The 19,261-nt window shown below is 45.1% G+C and overlaps 1 protein-coding gene across 1 annotated transcript in view; it reads right to left on the minus strand.

Moving 5' to 3' along the window:
* The window catches only part of DIS3L2 (DIS3 like 3'-5' exoribonuclease 2), a 1,275,365-nt gene that overhangs the window by 633,213 nt on the left and 622,891 nt on the right, over positions 1–19,261 (minus strand). The window contains exon 11 of the mRNA XM_082248603.1: positions 17,299–17,472. Coding sequence (XP_082104729.1) covers positions 17,299–17,472 — 174 coding nt within the window. The remainder of the gene's footprint in view (positions 1–17,298; positions 17,473–19,261) is intronic.

Consider the following 19,261-nt stretch of genomic DNA (forward strand, 5'->3'; position numbering starts at 1 on the left):
TCACTACCAGTGTATTTTTACAGTAACAGTGCATATATATAGCACTGATTACTGTAGAAATGTCACTGGTAACCCCAAAAGTGTCAAAAATGTCAGTCAAGGGTCCGATCTGTCCGCCGCAATGTCGCAGTACCGCAAAAAAAAATCACAGATCGCCACCATTACGCGTTAAAAAAAAAAACAACAAAAATGACAAAAATCTTTCCCTTTGTTAGTAAACGCGATAACTTTTGCGCAAACCAATCAAAATAGGCTTTTTGCGATTTTTTTTACCAAACATAGGTAGCATAAAACAAATTGTCCGAAAATGTTAAAAAATTTTGATTTTTACATTTTTTTTGGGAGGAATTTCATATAAAAAAATGTGAAAAATATTGTTATTTTTGCAAAATTGACACTCTTTTTTTGTTTATAGCGCGTGATCAAAAAAAATCGCACAGGTGATAAAATACCACCAAAAGAAAGCTCTGTTTGTGGGAAAAAAAGGACGCCAAATTTGTTTAGGTACAGCGTCGCACGACCGCGCAATTGTCCGTTAAAGTCACGCAGTGCCGAATCGCAAAATACCCCCTGGTCGGAATGGGGGTAAAATCTTCCGGGGCTTAAGTGGTTAAAAAGAAAGAACGCACCGGTGAGCTCAGCAACACCAAGACCCGGAAGACCACGGAAAACTGCGGTGGATGACCGAAGAATTATTTCCCTGGTGAAGAAAACACCCTTCACAACAGTTGGCCAGATCAAGAACACTCTCCAGGAGGTAGGTGTATGTGTGTCAAAGTCAACAATCAAGAGAATACTTCACCAGAGTGAATACAGAGGGTTCACCACAACATGTAAACCATTGGTGAACCTCAAAAACAGGAAGGCCAGATTAGAGTTTGCCAAACAACATCTAAAAAAGCCTTCACAGTTCTGGAACAACATTCTATGGACAGATGAGACCAAGATCAACTTGTACCAGAGTGATGGGAAGAGAAAAGTATGGAGAAGGAAAGTAAAAGCTCATGATCCAAAGCATACCACCTCATCAGTGAAGCGTGGTGGTAGTGTCATGGCTTGGGCATGTATGGTTGCCAATGGAACTGGTTCTCTTGTATTTATTGATGATGGGACTGCTGACAAAAGGAGCAGGTTGTATTCTGAAGTGTTTTAGGCAATATCATCTGCTCATATTCAGCCAAATGCTTCAGAACTCATTGGACGGTGCTTCACAGTGCAGATGGACAATGACCCGAAGCATACTGCGAAAGCAACCAAAGAGTTTAAGGGAAAGAAGTGGAATGTTATGCAATGGCCAAGTCAATAACTTGACCCGAATCCGATTGAGCATGCATTTCACTTGCTAAAGACAAAACTGAAGGGAAAATGCCCCAGGGAACAAGCAGGAACCTCTCTCGAGAGTTGCAGTAGAGGCCTGGCAGAGCATCACCAGGGATGAAACCCAGCGTCTGGTGATGTCTATGCGTTCCAGACTTCAGGCTGTAATTGGCTGCAAAGGATTTGCAACCAAGTATTAAAAAGTGAAAGTTTGATTTTTGATTGTTAATCTGTCCCATTACTTTTGTCTCTTAGAAAGTGGGAGGCACATATACAAAATGTTGTAATTCCTACACCATTAACCACTTAAGCCCCGGAGGATTTGGCTGCTCAAAGACCAGGCCCCTTTTTTCAACTTGGCACTGCGTGACTAACTGACAATTGCGCGGTCATGCAATGCTGTACCCAAACAAAATTTACGTCCTTTTCCCACAAACAGAGCTTTTTTTTGGTGGTATTTGATCACCTCTGCGCTTTTTATTTTTTTGCGATAAAAAAAGAGCGAAAATTTTGAGAAAAAAATTACATTTTCAAATTTGTCTTTTAAAAAATATCCAATATACTCAATTTATGTCATATATTTTGTCCAGAATGTATTTAGCTACATGTCTGACAAAAAAATATTTTAAAGAGCGTATTTTTATTGGTTTGCGCAAAAGTTATAGCGTCCACAAACTATGGTGTAAATCAGGGGTACTGAATTAAAATTCATGGAGGTCCGCTTAGTAAAATCTTCTTCTAGCGGAGGTCCGAATCATGTTTGTGATTTGATTCAGATCCTTTACATTACAGCACCCTCTCCTAGGCGGTCCCATCTCTGCAGCTGGGGAACGCAGGTGAAACTGCACATGTTCCCGGCCCGCAGAGGAACACGCCACACTTCAGCACAGCTTGGTACTGTGCAATTTAAAAAAAGGGTCAGGGACTTGTTTTCCTGCATTTCACATGGGTAGTGCAGCCCATTAAAATGAATGGGCTGACCTACCTGTGACACTGAGCCCCATATCACAATCCCATCCTTACATCTATTCCACATTGTCCACTGCACATCACAGTTTCCTTCCCTTCACCAAGATCCCCTTTGTGTTATCATACCGCCTTAACATCAACACCCTTCTTATCCCCTCATTACAGAACCCCACTCCCCTACATTACTATCCTCAGCCCCTCATCACAGTACTCAGCTCCCCCACATTGTCCTCAGTTCCCCATTACAGTATTCACCCCCCCCCCCGACATTAGAGTACTCAGCCTTAACCCCCATTCCCCCCACATCAGAGTCCTCAGCCCCCACACATAGAGTCCTCAGCCCCCACACATAGAGTCCTCAGCCCCCACACATAGAGTCCTCAGCCCCCACACATAGACTCCTCAGCCCCCACACATAGACTCCTCAGCCCCCACACATAGACTCCTCAGCCCCCACACATAGACTCCTCAGCCCCCCACACATAGACTCCTCAGCCCCCCACACATAGACTCCTCAGCCCCCCACACATAGACTCCTCAGCCCCCCACACATAGACTCCTCAGCCCCCCACACATATCAGAGTCCTGAGCCCCCCACACATATCAGAGTCCTCAGCCCCACACACATATCAGAGTCCTCAGCCCCACACACATATCAGAGTCCTGAGCCCCCACACACACATATCAGAGTCCTGAGCCCCCACACATATATCAGAGTCCTCAGCCCCCACACACACATATCAGAGTCCTCAGCCCCACACACATATCAGAGTCCTGAGCCCCCACACACACATATCAGAGTCCTCAGCCCCCACACATATATCAGAGTCCTCAGCCCCCACACACACATATCAGAGTCCTGAGCCCCCACACACACATATCAGAGTCCTCAGCCCCCACACACACATATCAGAGTCCTGAGCCCCCACACACACATATCAGAGTCCTGAGCCCCCACACACACATATCAGAGTCCTGAGCCCCCACACACACATATCAGAGTCCTCAGCCCCAAACACATATCAGAGTCCTGAGCCCCACACACATATCAGAGTCCTGAGCCCCACACACATATCAGAGTCCTCAGCCCCCACACACACATATATCAGAGTCTTCAGCCCCCACACACACATATATCAGAGTCTTCAGCCCCCCCACACATATATATCAGAGTCTTCAGCCCCCACACACATATATCAGAGTCTTCAGCCCCCACACACATATATCAGAGTCCACAGCCCTCGCACACATTAGAGTACATAGCCCCCACACACATTAGAGTACTCTTCTTTGCTGTACTCAGTGTCTCTCCCCCTTCCTACATTATGTCTCCCCTACCTTACACAGCCAGGAGAACTCGAGGCATAGCAGGTCTGGAGGAAGGAAGCTGCAAGATGGTGATTGGTTGCTTAGACTGCCATTCATCTTGGCAACCAATCACTGGCTGTTTACCTCGGGCAGTTCCCGCCCTCCCTTCAGAGCTGTCCTGCCTCACGCTGTCGGCTCTGCAAAGAAATCATCACAGCTGAAAGGAGAGCAGGCTGATAAATGGCGAGACAGCTGCGGTCCGGGAGGGGGAAGGAGGGGGGCCGGAAACGGACCGCGGGCCGCCATTTAGTGATGCCTGGTGTAAATAATGGAATTTATGCAGCTTTTACTTTCTGACTGCCTATCTCATTTCATGAAGTGCTAAAAATAACAGTACAATACCCCCCAAATTACCACTTTTTGGAAAGTAGACATCCTAAGGAATGTCCTGAGAGGCATGTTGAGCTCATTGAAAATTCAATTTTTTTGTCACAGGTGTTTGAAAAATGACTAAAAAAAATATATATATATATATATATATATATATATATATATATATATTTTTTTTTTTTTTTTACACAAAGTTGTCACCGAAATGATATATTGCTCACGCATGCCATGGGTATATGTGTAATTACACCCCAAAATATATTCTGCTGCTTCTCCTGAGTACAGGGATACCACATATGTGAGACTTTTTGGGAGCCTAGCTGTGTACGGGACCCCGAAAACCAATCACCACCTTCAGAATTTCAAAGGGCCTACATTTTTCATTGCATTTCTCACTATCTATCACAGTTTAGGAGGCCCTGAAATGTCAAGATACCACAAACCCCCCCAAATGACCCCGTTTTGGAAAGTAGACACCCCAAGCTGTTTGCTGAGACACATGGTGAGTCCATTAAATATTTTATATTTTGCCACAAGTTTTGGGAAAATTACATTTTTTTTAACACAAAGTTGTCAGTAAAAGATACATTTCTCACACATGACATGGGTATATGTGGAATGACACCCCAAAATACATTCTGGTGCTTCTCCTGAGTATGGGGATACCCCATGTGTGAGACTTTTTGGGAGCCTAGCTGTGTACGGGACCCCGAAAACCAATCACCACTTTCAGGTTTTCTAATGGCGTAAAATGTGCATTTCACCTCCGCACTACCTGTCACAGTTACGGAGGCCCTAAAATATCAAGATAGCACAAAACCCACCCAAATGACCCCATTTTGCAAAGTAGACACTCCAAGCTATTTGCTGAGAGGCATGTTGAGTCCATGGAATATTTTATATTTTGCCACAAGTTCCGTGGGCTGAACGAAAAAAAGAGAACCTAACAGAAATCTCTGCAGGAAAATTGTGTAGTATACACACCATTAACCTCCCTAACATCCAAACCCACTTCTTAATGGCGGGAATACATGACAATATTCCACGTATACCTAAAGGTATTTTAACTGCAGTGGTGAAATCAACCTACCACAGCGCTGCCATCAGAGGTATCCATATATGCTGAACGCAAACATTGCTTGTGTCAGAATATATAAAATCAGTGTGCAGCCGACGAGTACCTGCAAGGGACACCGGTTAAAAAAAGAATGAAAAGCAAACCAAGTACAGTAAAAGTACAGTAGGAAGAGTAGAAGAACATAAATATACGACAACTGTTTCTGGATTTTTTATTTTATATTTTTTTTGTATTTTTTTTTTTTACACTTTCTTTTTTGTGAACTGCAACTTTCCAGCTTAGGGTCTCTCAAAATGTCGATAGCCATCGAACATCTTTCGAGATCCTGTGTTAGTGTGCCCTACACTGTCGTGCTGTACAAATACTCCACTAGAGACAATAATAACGGGTGTCACACCTAAATCCACGCCTGCTACAGAAACGACTTCTTCTTTGGGTGTGTCTTTGGGTAGGGGTACTCGGGAGGACATGTGAAAAATGCCTCTCATGCAGCCGGCTCACTGCATCTGGAAGGGGAAGTTGGGTAGGAACACCTCCTGGGTACAGGTAGGCATTGATCTCTTCTTGGAATTCTCAGAAGGACCCGGTTGGTCCTGACACTCTGTATAGTACAAAGGCGTTCAGCATAGCCAATTAAAATAGACACTTTTTGGTACCAGCATCTGGCTTTACGGGCAACTAAATACGGCGCCAAAAGCTGGTCGTTAAGGTCCAACCCTCCCATATTAAGGTTATATTCGTGGACACAGAGGGGTTTCTCCATAACACCAGTTGCCGTAGTAATTTGGACCGTCGTGTCTGCATGAAGGGAGGACAGAACGAAAACATTCCGTGTATCCCTCCACTTCACTGCAAGCAATTTGTCCGTTTTCAAGCAGGCTCTCCCCACCCCCAAGCAATTTGTCCGTTTTCAAGCAGGCTCTCCCCCCCCCCTCGACTAAGACGGGAATTTACAAGCCATTGGGGAAGCCCTGGCGATTAGGTCGCACGGTGCCATATGCACTAATTTGTATTTCGAGCAGGTGACTAAATAGTGGCACGCTTGAATAAAAATTGTCCACGTACAAATGGTACCCCTTTCCGGATAAGGGTGACACCAAGTCCCAAACTATCTTGCCGCTGCTCCCTTTGTAGTCTGGGCAGTTGGGGGGCTCCACAGTGCTATTTTTTCCCTCGTAGACCCAGAAACTAACTGTATAGCCTGTGGCCCCCGTATCTGGCACGCTTGCTGGGGAGATACTGTTTCATAGCAAGGCGGTCAGTAAACCTAATCAGGGACTCATCAACGCAGACAACTTGTTGGGGGGTAAACAAGGCTGCAAACCGCAAACCGCTGATTGAAGTGATCTACGATGGACCGAATTTTGTGGAGCCGATCATATTCAGGGTCTCCCCGAGGACGACAGATTTCATTGTCATTGAAATGCATAAATCGCAGAATTTGCTCGTATCTCGCCCTGGACACGGAGGCAGCGTACACGCGCATATGGTGAATTGGGCTAGTGGACCAATATAGCCGCAATTCACTCTTTTTGGTTATGCCCATGTTGAGGGAAAGGCCCAGAAAGGTTTTCAACTCGGAAACAGTTATTAGGTTTCCAGCCAAATTGTCTGGGAAGGGGCGAATTTTGGTTGGCGGCGATCAATTGACCAGCGTATAAATTTGATTTGTCCACAATAGATTTGAAAAGATCTTCCGTGAAGAACAGCTCATAAAAATTTAGGGGCGTAAAATTGGCTGTTTCCACGTGGATTCCAGGTTGGACAGTGAATGGGGGGGAAGTATGGGTGCTGTAGTATCAGAGGGTTGCCAAATAGGATATGCCAGCACATCAGGGAGGGCACTATGGGCTCTATGGGCCTGTCTTCGAATATGCGGTGGCTGCGGGCCACTACCTGTGCTAGCCACCGCACTAGCTTCAACTGCACTTATGGGACTCGCCACGTCACTAAGTGTTACTGCAGTGCTGGTTGTATTAGGCCGCTGGTGCTTGCCAGGTCACCAGAAGTGGCACTAGTACCGACACTATGCTCCATACGAGCACGCTGCGATCTCTGCCCCTCTTCAACTCCAGAATGGGGTCAGGTATGCCTGGTTCTAACAGGGACCCATCCGTTGTCAGAGCTGTCTGTCAGGGAGCCGCTGCTCTCTTCAGGTTCGTATACTGACCCTGATTCTGCCAGTGAGGCTTCCCCATAGCTCTCTCATCTGACATGGTCAGTATACTGTAAGCCTCTGCACTACTGTACCACCGTTTTGACATTTTAGAAACGAAATTTAGTAGTGTGACTCACAGGTAAAAAAGCACCTGGTTGTCACGGACTATTTCAACCGCTACCTAAAAAAACCTGCTAATGCTAGCAGGGATCAGGCCTGACTAACACAGCGGTTGTGTTTTTTTGAAAAATGACAGTAATCTATTGATTACTACACTTGCCTGGGTGGAGTGGGGTGGGCTGGGCGGAGGGGTTAAACGCAGGTGCTGGCAGGAATCAGTGCTGATCGTGCAAACACTGCGTTTTGGGAACCCTAAACTATGGTTGGAAATCAAGGGGTTATTTCTAACTATGCGCCGGGGATCTGCGCTATCTTAGACGGACGCTAACACTAACTAATGTCACCTGTGACACTAATAATAGTGATCAGAAAAAAAAAAAAACTACGCTATAAAAGTGACACTGACAGGGCAATGAAGGGGTTAACTGGGGGATCAAGGGGGGGGATCAGGGGGTTAAATCATTATTGGGGGGGGGGGTGGCGGGGACCCTAAACCTACTTGGGACAGAAATTTACTCGCTAGTGCTAACTGAAGTCACAATCACACCATCACAAATATACAAAAAAACACTACATTACCTGTGTATAGTGTTCAATGTGACAGGGGGAAGGGGTTAACTGGGGGTGATCGTGGAGGCGGGTATCCTAACCCTGAAAGGAACGGCCGCAAGCGCTAAACCTAGTCACAACTCCCACTGATACAGGTATATAGGAAACTGCTATATGCAGTGCGTGTTGTGACAGGGGGTGTAGGGGTTAACTGGGGGTGATCGGGGTGTTAAATCTTTATTGGGGGGTGGCTGGGATCCTAAACATCCTTGGGACAGAAACAAACTCGCTAGCACTAACTCAAGTCACAATCACACTAATACAAAATACAGTAAAACACTATATTACCTGTATATTAGTGTGCAATGTGACAGGGGGAAGGGGTTAACTGGGGGTGATCGGGGGGGGGGGGGGTCAGGGGGTTAAATCTTTATGGGGGTGGCAGGTATCCCAAGTATACAAGGAAGGGTCGCAAGCGCAAAACCTGGTCACAAGTCATACTTATACGGGTATATAGGAAAATGCTATATACTGTATACAGTGATAGGAGGTGTAGGGTTTAACTGGGGGGGCGATCGGGGGTTAAATGTGCCCATCTACGTGTATGTGTGGGTGCAGTACTCACAGTTTTAGATCCGCTCTCTCCTCTCAATGAATCCAAAAGATTTGGGGAGGAGAGAGAGCGGGTCTTTTCTGTGCCTGTATTTACATTACACAGGCACAGACAGTATTTGATTGGGCAGGACCGATCAACAGGTCCAGGCCAAAAATCATTGGCCTGGACCTGATGACCGATTGGTTGTGAACCCAATCAGACCATCAGCGGTGCCGGGGGCGTGCAACGTAGCCCTACGTTGCTTTGCCTGTAGGGGGCCGACTGCTGCAGTAAATAGTCGTGCGGCGGTCGGCAAGTGGTTAACCTGATTTGGATGTAAATACCCTCAAATTAAAGCTGAAAATCTGCAGTTAAAGCACATCTTGTTTGTTTAATTTCAAATCCATTGTGGTGGAGTATAGAGTCAAAAAGATTAGAATTGTGTCGATGTCCAATATTTATGGACCTGACTGTGTGTGTGCGTGTGTGTGTATATATATATATATATATATATATATATATATATATATATATACACACACACACACACATATATATATACATGTATATATACACACACAGATGAAAACATCCTTAAAAACGGGACACTTTACATTCCCCAAATATATAAACATTGTGGTACCTTCATAATCTGCTGGTGTTTGAAATACTTTTTCCCCCTTATCTTCAACTACTCCCTCTGACCCCTGGATTATGCAGAGAGCAGTGACATGCATCTTTCAAAGAGTAAAGTTTTTTTTTTTTTCTTTTTTTGTGAGCCTAAAGCTGCCTAACACAAGGAATAATGTGTATTCCTAACCATTTCTGAACTGGAAGTTAACCCCCTTAATGACCAGGCCATGTTTTACGATTCGGCACTGCGTTATTTTTAATTGACAATTGCGCAGTCACGCAATGTTGTACTCCATTAAATTCCTTTCTTTCCCCCCACAAATAGAGCTTTCTTTTGGTGGTATTTGATCACCTATGTGATTTCTATTTTTTGCACTATAAACAAAAGAGCGACAATTCTGAAAAAAAATATATATATATTACTTTCTGCTAAATAACATTCCCAATAAAAAAAAAAAAAAAAAATTTTTCATCATTTTAGGCCAATTTGTATTATGCCAAATATTTTTGGTAACAAAAATCCCAATAAGTGTATATTGATTGGTTTGCGCATAGGTTATCGCGTCTACAAACCAGAGGAAGATTTATGTCATTTTTATTTATTTATTTTTTTACTAGAAATGGCGGCGATCAGCGATTTGTAGTGGGACTGCGACATTGCGGTGGTCAGATCGGACACCTAACATTTCTTAACACTTTTGGGGGGACCAGTGACATTACTACAGTGATCACTGCTACAAATATGCACAGATACTGTACTGACACTGGCAGGGAAGGGGTTAACACCAGGGGCGAGCAAAGGGTTAAACGTGTCCCTAGGTGGGTGCTTTTTAACTGTGAGGGGGATAGGCTTATGGAATGAACACAAGGACCTGTGTTGCTAAATAGGAGGAACACAGGACCTTCATTGCTGATAGAAGAGCGGTCTGCCATGTTTACAATGGCAGACCGCCACTCTGTCTCCACGGGGAGCGATCGCGGGTGCCTGACAGCAAATCGAGGCCACCGGACCCACAGATCCGCTTCCACTGTGGCGAATGGGGGCGCCTGGCCCCGCAAAAGGTACGTTGTTTCAGGGGAACGAGCCAACCTGCCGCAGTATATGTACAGCTGCTGTTTGGCAAATGGTTAAAGCTAAAAAGTAAAAGAAGAGAAAGTGGATGCAGCCACCACATCTAATGATTGGTAAGCTGCAATACATACAGTGGATATAAAAAGTCTACCTATTAAAACGTCAGTTATCTGTGATATAAAAAAAAATAGGCAAAGATAAATTACAGAACTTTTTCCACCTTTAATGTGACCTATAAACTGTACAACTCCGTTGAACAACAAACTGAAATCTTTTAGGTGGAAGTAAAAAAAAAAAAAAAGCAACTTTTGATTTTATTACAGCACTCTGTCTTTTTGGGTACGAGTCAGCATGTTACATTTTGACTTGGCAATATTTGCCCGCTCTTCTTTGCAAAAACACTCCAAATCTGTCAGATTGTGAGGGCATCTCCTGTGCACAGACCTCTTCAGATCACCCCACAGATTTTGAATCGGATTCAGTTCTGGGCTCTGGCTGGGCCATTACAAAACTTTAATCATCTTCTGGTGAAGCCATTCCTGTGTTGATTTGGATGTATGCTTTGGGTTGTTATGCTGAAAGATGTTCAGCTTTCTAGCAGAAGCTTCTAAGGTTTGTTGCTGAATATTGACTGGTATTTTGAACTGTTCATAATTCCCTCTACCTTGAATAAGGCCCCTGTTCTAGCTGAAGAAAAACAGGCCCAAAGCATAATGCTGCCACCACCATGCTTCACTGTGGGTATGGTGTTCTTTGGAGGGCTGCCAGCACATTTTTTGTTCCGCCCTGATGGACAGAAGCCCCCACCGTGGCATTGTCCGACTGGATCCGCAACGGAAGCTTCAGAGTCGATCCGTCCAGTGATCCAGGCACAGTCTGATCGCCCGAAGTTCCAAGACATTGATGAGTGGTCTAGACTCTTCCAGCATCCAACAACCCTGAACGGAGCTCAGTCTCAAGACACCTGCCCACTTGAACTGGCATCCATAGGGATCACTGTCCAAAAAAAGGGGAGAAGGATTTGCCCTGCTGAAGAGCCAAAAAGCGAAGCCACCAGACCAGAGACCCCCAGGTTTTCTGGCTCAGCCAAATCTGGTTGTCCAGAAATCTGTAAGGGTCTGTATAGTGAAATTTACATCATCCATTAGGGGAGCAGAGGATTCGCGGAGAAGGACATCCAAGCAACCCAGCACTGCAATTCCCGCTAACGTAGCAATGCCAGAACCAGGGTCAACACATTTGTGAAGACCTGAGGAGCGGAGGTGAGACCAAACGGTAATGCAACAAACTGGTAATGCTCCTCTCCCACCCACAGCAAAACTGAGGATCCGATGGAGTCGGGAACATATTGGAATGTGCAGGTAAGCATCTTTGATGTCGATAGACAAGAAAATCTCCCTGATGTAGGGATGGTACCACCATGCGAATGGACTCCATTCTGAATTTCTGTACCCGCACAAAGCAGTTCAGGGCCTTGAGGTCCAGAATTGGACATACCTTGCCCTTTGTGAGACCCCGAACAGGTTTGAATAAAGACCTTAAAACCATTCGGATACCGAACAATTACACCCTGAAGCAACAGGTCTTGCACCTCCCCAAAGAGAGCTTGCAATCGGTTCGGGACTGACTTCCATTGGAAAGAAAGAACCTTTTCGGAGGGCAAGAACGAAATTCTATATTGTAACCAGACAATATCACTTTGTGGACCCATTTGTCATTTATTAAGGAGGTCCACAGGCCCAGAAACCAGCAAAGATGTCACCCCACCCCAAGCCTGGATGAGGGTGCACCTTCATGTTTAAGGAGCCTTGTCTGCGGGTCTAGAGAATCCTGCTCCCGGCTTGCCAGACCAGGGCCGTTTGGAACCTTCGGAGGATGACTTGAAAGGTTTTGAACTCTTGTCAGTGGACCCTGAGGGATGAAAAAACTTCTTGCGAGCAGAGAAAGACGGGCCACATCTGCAACAAGGTTCTTTCCCCTTTCCGGACTGTGGAAGAAAGGTTCTCTTGCTCCCTGTGAGACTCTTGATGTCATCCAGGGTAGCCCCAAACAGGCGATCGCCTTGAAAGGGTAAATTAGTCAGAGCTTCTTTAGAAATCTGGGCCTCAGACCAACACTTAAGCCACAATACCCACCTAAGCACCACTGCCGAAAGAGATAGCTTAGAAAACAGGGGAGCCACGTCTGAAGAGGCATTGCAGACAAACTGTAGCTCCTGAACCAACTGGTCCGCCAGCTCAACAAGGGCAGGGGGAACCTACTCAGATGAAGAAAGCTAAGCCCACTCAGTGTTTGCGACTCCAGAGCAATGGCCAGGATTGGCCATAGCCCCAACCGGCAATAGAGAACATATTATGGGCCACAGACTCCGCCTTCCTGTCAGGCTGATCTTTAAAACCAGAGATTCCTCTACCTGAATCATGCTTGCCTTGTTCAACCTGGAGACAGGGGGGTCCACCGCTGGTGGGACAGTACACCTCGAGAGGGGACTCCTCAAAGGGATACCTCATAGCAAAGCGTTTAGGAAACAAAGGGGCATTTTGGAAGCTCCCAATCTTTTTAGACAAACCTGTCAAGACAGGAGGGATAAAGAAACATCTTGCCATGTGAGACAGCTTGCAGGTGCCAAAGGGTAAGGCCACCTCCGCGGCAGTTTCAGCTGCATCCTCCACCTTCAAAGATTTCCACACAGATGCAGTGTGGCAACCAGCGCCTTCTCATGCACAGCCACAGGAGTGGAGGAATCCTCCTCACTATCTGCTAGAACAGGGAGCGTAGATTCAAAACCTGCAGGGTGGGCCACGTCTGCAGGAACAGAGCCAGATCTAGAATCTGATGACACAGATGAGGCAGGGGAGGGTGGAAGACACTATTTACTAGTGTTATGCCCAAGTGCCAGCTCCCACAGAAAAAGAAAAAAAAACAGGGTGGGCTGACTGAGGCCCCTCAAGGAGGCGCCAACCAGAGTCCCACGAAGGGGCCACGAACTGAACCCCGCAAAAGGGGGTTGCCCTCCAAAGCCTCTCCATCGAGGCAGCAAAAAATAGGCCCCTTAAGGGTGCCACCCGCCGTCATGTGGGTAATCCCGAAGGCAGGATACCCTGATGGTCCTGTACCACTGGGAAGGGTGGGTGACCCACAGAATAAAGGCGGCAATAGCTACCGGCAAAACGAACTGCACCCACAGTGCTACCCCTCCCGAAGAAGGCGCCCATCTCAGCCACATGGCCTAGATGGCTGCCAGCCGCTACCTAAATTTGTGGATGCCCAGGTGCATGTACGGGGGTCCAAGTGGGGACCGGGACCAACAAAAGCAGCAGAGGGGAGGGAAGATGCCCAAACAGACAGCGTCGGCTTCAGACGCCCTCACTCAGACCACCCCACTTAGTGCCTAAATTTCTGCATGGTACGACCACTTGGAGCGCAGCCCAGCAGATGCCCGGCCACCCGCTCTTCAGGCCCCACAGCTGCAGCAGGAAGCCCAAAGAACACCCCTCCCCCTGGTAAGAATCAAGGAACCAAGGGAGGAGGGGGGGGACAGTGCACTAGGTACCCAGGCCAGGGGAACACAAAGGCAGCATTGTCCCCAGCAATCCCCCAGAGAGCAAGTGCCAAAAGCCAGCTCATGACCTTCACCCAGGGAGGGTGGGGGGGGCTTGAACCCCAGAAGGAAAGAGGAGGGGGCCCTGTACTAACCGGTCCAGTGAAAGAGTGCAGGTAACACTCCTCACTAACAAAGTGGGGGGCTGTCGGCCAAGGTGTCCCTGTGAGACTTTTTAACTCGCTGGCTGCCCCAGTCCAGGATAGGGCCTGTCGCAGCCAACCCAGCGCGTAGCTAAAGGTTACAGCGCACACGCTGGCCAGACAGGGGGGACCACTGCATCTAGATTATTCAACCCATCTCCCTGCCCAGCAGTTGAAGCCCTCCAAGGGGAAAAAACAGGCGAAAAAAGCCATTTAAAAAGAAAAAATTGCCAGGACCAGAGATGCAGGCAGGGAAAAAGGTCATTAATCCTGACTCGACAGAAAAAAACTGAAGACTTATAGCAGAGAGGGGGGAGTATACCACCTAGGACTGCCCTTAGGCGTAGTTTTTTTTTCCTGCCTAGTGTCCTACTTTCTCTTTTTTTTTCATCCTGATCCGACTTGCAGTGCGCCTTCCATTCAAATCAATAGGCTCCCATAGGGAACCATTGATTTTGAATGGAGGCAGGAAAAACGCTGCAACGTGGCCAAACGTGCAATAACGCCAATGGAAAAAGATACTGAAAGCACGTTTAACAGCTGTTTTTTCCCGGCGTCAGAACTAGCTTTGCAGCACGTTTTTTCTAATGTCCCGTGTACATGGAGCCTAACAGGGGTGTGTAGACTTTTGTTATCCATTGTAGTAAACCTTTTTGGTTTGGGATTTATTATCACTTAATATCTGGGTTTCTGTAAAGTGGGTAAATTAGCTGTGGTTATTAAGCACTTAAGCCTTGAAAGATTTTACCCCCTTCATGACCAGGCCATTTTTTCGTATTTGGCACTGAACCACTTTAACTGACTTGCACGGTCATGCAACGCTTTACAAAAACGAAGTTTATATAGTTTCTTCACACAAATAGAGCTTTCTTTCTTTGGGTGGTATTTGATCACCACTGGGTTTTGCGATATAAACGATAAAAGACCAAAAAGGTTGAAATGTATTATATATATATATATATATATATATATATATATATATATATATATATATATATATATATATATATATATATATATATATATATATATATATATATATACACTTTTTTTTTTTACTTTCTACTATAAAACCTGTGTAATAATAAACAAAAAAAAAAAAAAATCAAATTACCCAATACATTTTGGCCAAAACATTCTGCTACATGTTTTTGATAAAAAAAGAAATTGATTGGTTTGCATAAAAAATATAGTGTCTACAAACTAGGTTATATATACACTGAAATTTTTAATTTTTCTATTTTTTTTTAACTACTAACTGTGGCAATCTACGACTTATAATGGGACTGTGATATTACGGAGGACAACCTGACACAAACGGACACTGGGGGGAACTAACTTCCACCTCCATCACCAGTGACAATACAGTGATTAGTGATACCACTATATACTGTCACTTTACTAGTGACATTGGCTGGGAAGAGGTTAATATCTAGGGAAGTGGTCTCCAAACTGCGGCCCTTTGCTTGCCTTTATCCAGCCCTGGGGACACTCACTGACACCAGGGGAGCACCATTCCATCCAATAACACCAACAGTGGGGAATCGTTCCTATTTACACCAACAAGGCATTTTTCCTTTCACTGACCACAATAATGCGACACTATCCCTCCCACTGACATCAGCAATAGGGCATTATTACTCCCACTGGTAAATTGGGCACTATTCCTCCTTCCACTGCCTACAGGCACTATTAAATGACTTTTAATCCCACTGAAACTGGGGCATTTTCTACTTCCACTGGCCACTTGGGCCCCAATAAAGTCCAAAGGACAGTAAACTGGCCCTTTGTTTAGAAAGTTTGGAGACCCTTGCTCTAGGGTGACCAAAGGGTTAAATATGTGCCTAACAATGTGTAATGTGTGTGTTAAGTGTGCTGCTTTTACTAAGTGATCTGTAAGTTTCTCAGATTTCATTTTCCCTGTGTAGAGCTCTTTGTTAAATGTCAAAACAGGGCTCTGGGCTGTGAATGTACGTACACAGCTGATTAGCATGTCCCGCCCGTGAATAATAGGCCGACACTTGCCGACAGGCTCCACCTGTGTACAATCACAGTGGTAGGCATGCAGGAGCATGCCCTAAACCCAGAAGTAGGCAGTGACTTATCAGTACATCACTTTGCCTACAGTGGCCGCTCGTCCACAGTACATCGTGGGCAGGCTATCACTAAGTGATTAAAGAATATATTTAAATGAAAGATTTTGTGACCCAGTTTAGTTTTAGTGACATTAAAAATAGTTAATTTAGACAAAGCTGGTCTAAATTAACTATTACCTTCACTAACAAATGCGCTCATTGTAAATGCTATAAAAACTGTAGCATCAGTTACATACAGAATATAGCAGCAGCGGAACAGGGATTTCCTGTTCAAAAATAGTCAGGTTGAGTGCGATTCAGCTCTGAATGAGAGAAGTCTAACATCAGCAGCCTGCCTCTCTACCATCAATCAGTGCCATCTTAAGAGCATTATAGGCCCCTGGGCAATGCAGTGCACTGGGGCGCTGCCTACACAATCACACACGAGAATAAAAATGCAAATTATCGCTAAGGCTATATTTATTGGTACCTCCAACAAAATCAGTGTTTAAACATTAAATCAATAAATAATAAATCATTTTAAAATAAGGCTATAAAAAATGTAATAAATAAATAATAATTAAAAAAAAAGGCTAAAAATAAATGTATAAATAATTAAAAAAAAAAAAAAGAAACGAAAAAAATAAAATGCACTGATATCCTTATTAATTTGGGCATCAGTTGAATACAAAATGAAAGTGACATGCAGATCTTTTTGCTTTCTGAACATACAAATACAATATATATTTCTGCACATAAAAAAAAGTTAGTACTTACTCTGTCTTTCTAAAGCGGCGGGCGGAGGAACAAACCGGTCTGGGGGCTTTGGCCACCAGGTAAATTAAACTGGGGGGGGATCAGATTGGGGGAAATTGCCACCCTATGTGGGACCCCCGAGCAAGTGGGGCCCCCGGGCAACTGCCTAGCGTGCCCATTCAGAAAGATGGCCCTGCCATCAATCTGAGGAAGCCACGTTTTCATTCAGAAAATTCAAAGCTTCATGTAAATTGTTGAGAAGCACTCAGTGACAAATTTAGAATATGGGCAATCCATAAACTTTTTAAAAACTTAACATGATCATAACTACCTGTGAATATTTTTGTGGTACCCAAAGATCACTTTTCACCTGTAGCTTGCACCAGATTAATAAAGTTTTTTAGGACATTTGATTCCAATCTGGTATATTCCCTTGTGCGTTCAGACTAAAAATTGTGTTCACATGGCTGGCAGTTAACATTCTTGCCAGAAGTCCCATCAACGGTGTGTAAAATTACATTACAATTTACTAACCTCAGATCTTTTCTTTTTTCAAACTCTTCCTGAGGAATAGACCATGGTAAATTCTGTGGTAGGCACTGTAGCACTTTATTAGAGAATTCTGAGAAATCTACTCCATATTCAGTCAAAATTCCCTCAGTCTCTGGTTCAATTTCTCCCGCCTGACCAAGGCTTTTCATTAGCTTCCTAAAGACAAAGAAATTCAGTTTTGGCAGGAAGTCCAAATACACATTTCCAAAACACAATAGGAAGTGTGTCCAACTTCAAAAATTAAAATTGTAAATATCCAAGTCTTTGACTTGAGTAAAATGACTTTAGAAAGAGGAATTTTGACTTACCTGTAAATTTCATATCTTAAAGTATAGTACAGAACACAGGGATCTTTTTATGTTCAATAAATCTTTATTGAGCATTTGACAAAGGAAACGAGCAAAAGGAAAACCATACAATGAATGCATCTATGATACTCATAGAACATAAAATACAAAATAAAAAAAATAAAAACAGCTGGAGCATGGCCCTTATCTTGACCATTCCAAATGACCACACCAGAGGGCCTCAGCCCGAATATAGACTTTTGAGTGTCCATAGTTTTAAAACTAAGGGGTTAACCATACTCCAACTAACTCGGGGAACAAAAACAATTTGAAGTCAAAACTGAGATTGCCGACATTCATTGAAGTCTCTCTAGACAAGTATAGCAAATTATGTGTGTAGCACCCTCCAAATAGGTGCTAGGTAAAACTATAGGGGGCCTTGTCTGCCTAACAGCAGGGCTGTGATTTATCTAGTCAGAGTGTCAGGGCTTCCAGATGTGCCTGAGGGGAGAAGTATCCCCACTGGCTCCTGTGAGAGGCATCTCATAGGGCAGTGTGGGAAGCCCAATCAGGGGACACATCCCAGCTTGTAACTACCCCAGAAGGCAGATTACGCTGCAAGGGTTTCTGGGAGTGGGTATAAGTTTGGGGGGGAAGTGCGTGGCACGGTGTCTCTGGCGGGAGCAGAGTCCCAGGAAGGAAAGTGCGGCTGTCCCTCCTGCTGGTTGAGGAAGGTGGATGTCTCGGGTGTCGCCTGAGAGTCCAGAGAGTGCCGAGTTGAGCTGAGGGTAATCCGGTGTGCCGAGAGCCTGCGGAGAGAGAGGGGTCCAGTCCCAGGAAAGCCTACACACGTCGTGAGTACTGAGGATTGCTCCTGGGGGTCTGCCTAGAGTCAGAGGGGACCACCCCAGAAGAAGTTCAGGGATCCAAGGTCAGCTAGCTGAAAAGGGGGTACCTAGGTTGAGGACCCTGATGTGTAAAGGGGGGACATAGTCAGTGGACCCTGAAGAGTTCAAGGAGCAAAGGGGGCACCTGCAGTCTGGGCCCTGAATTGTATTGCGTGTGCCAGTTAAATTGTTAGCTATTTGGAGTTCTACACAATACTAACTTAAGCTGTGCAAGGCGGGGGAAAAGTATTCAAAGACTTACACAGTGAAGCAGTGTCAGTTCTACAGTTCTCAGTCTTGGATCTACTGGACTATAGGTTGGGGATTTAACACTTCCCTCTGTTGTACAGAGCGTTCTCAGAGTCAGTGAGCGTTGGCTGGCGCTGGCTAGCGTCAAGGAAGCGCCCTCGGGCATTTTTTAAGGATTAAAGTCCCAATTGTAATTAGTTCAAGCCGAGAGGAGTATTCCACTCATTCCATTCTCCCATCCCCTTAATTTATAATAAAAACCACAAACAAAGATGCTGGAGTTGTCACTGTTTCAATTGTCACACCTGGGGACTCAGGTCACATGGGCTGGAGAGGATTCCGGTACTAATGGCAGACCCACATCAGGCCACAGGCCTGGAAACCTTGCTACATATGATTACACTATAGTGCATCTTTCTGACTGTCATACCATGTTGCCCACGGCTTCCAACCTTCAGAAACTCTATTACCAGATCCAAATGCCATAGCAAACAGCTTCATATATGCATTGTAGGTGGATCT

Source organism: Pelophylax lessonae (assembly GCF_965119305.1).
Source record: "Pelophylax lessonae genome assembly, chromosome: 3".
In the NCBI taxonomy this organism is placed as follows: domain Eukaryota; kingdom Metazoa; phylum Chordata; class Amphibia; order Anura; family Ranidae; genus Pelophylax; species Pelophylax lessonae.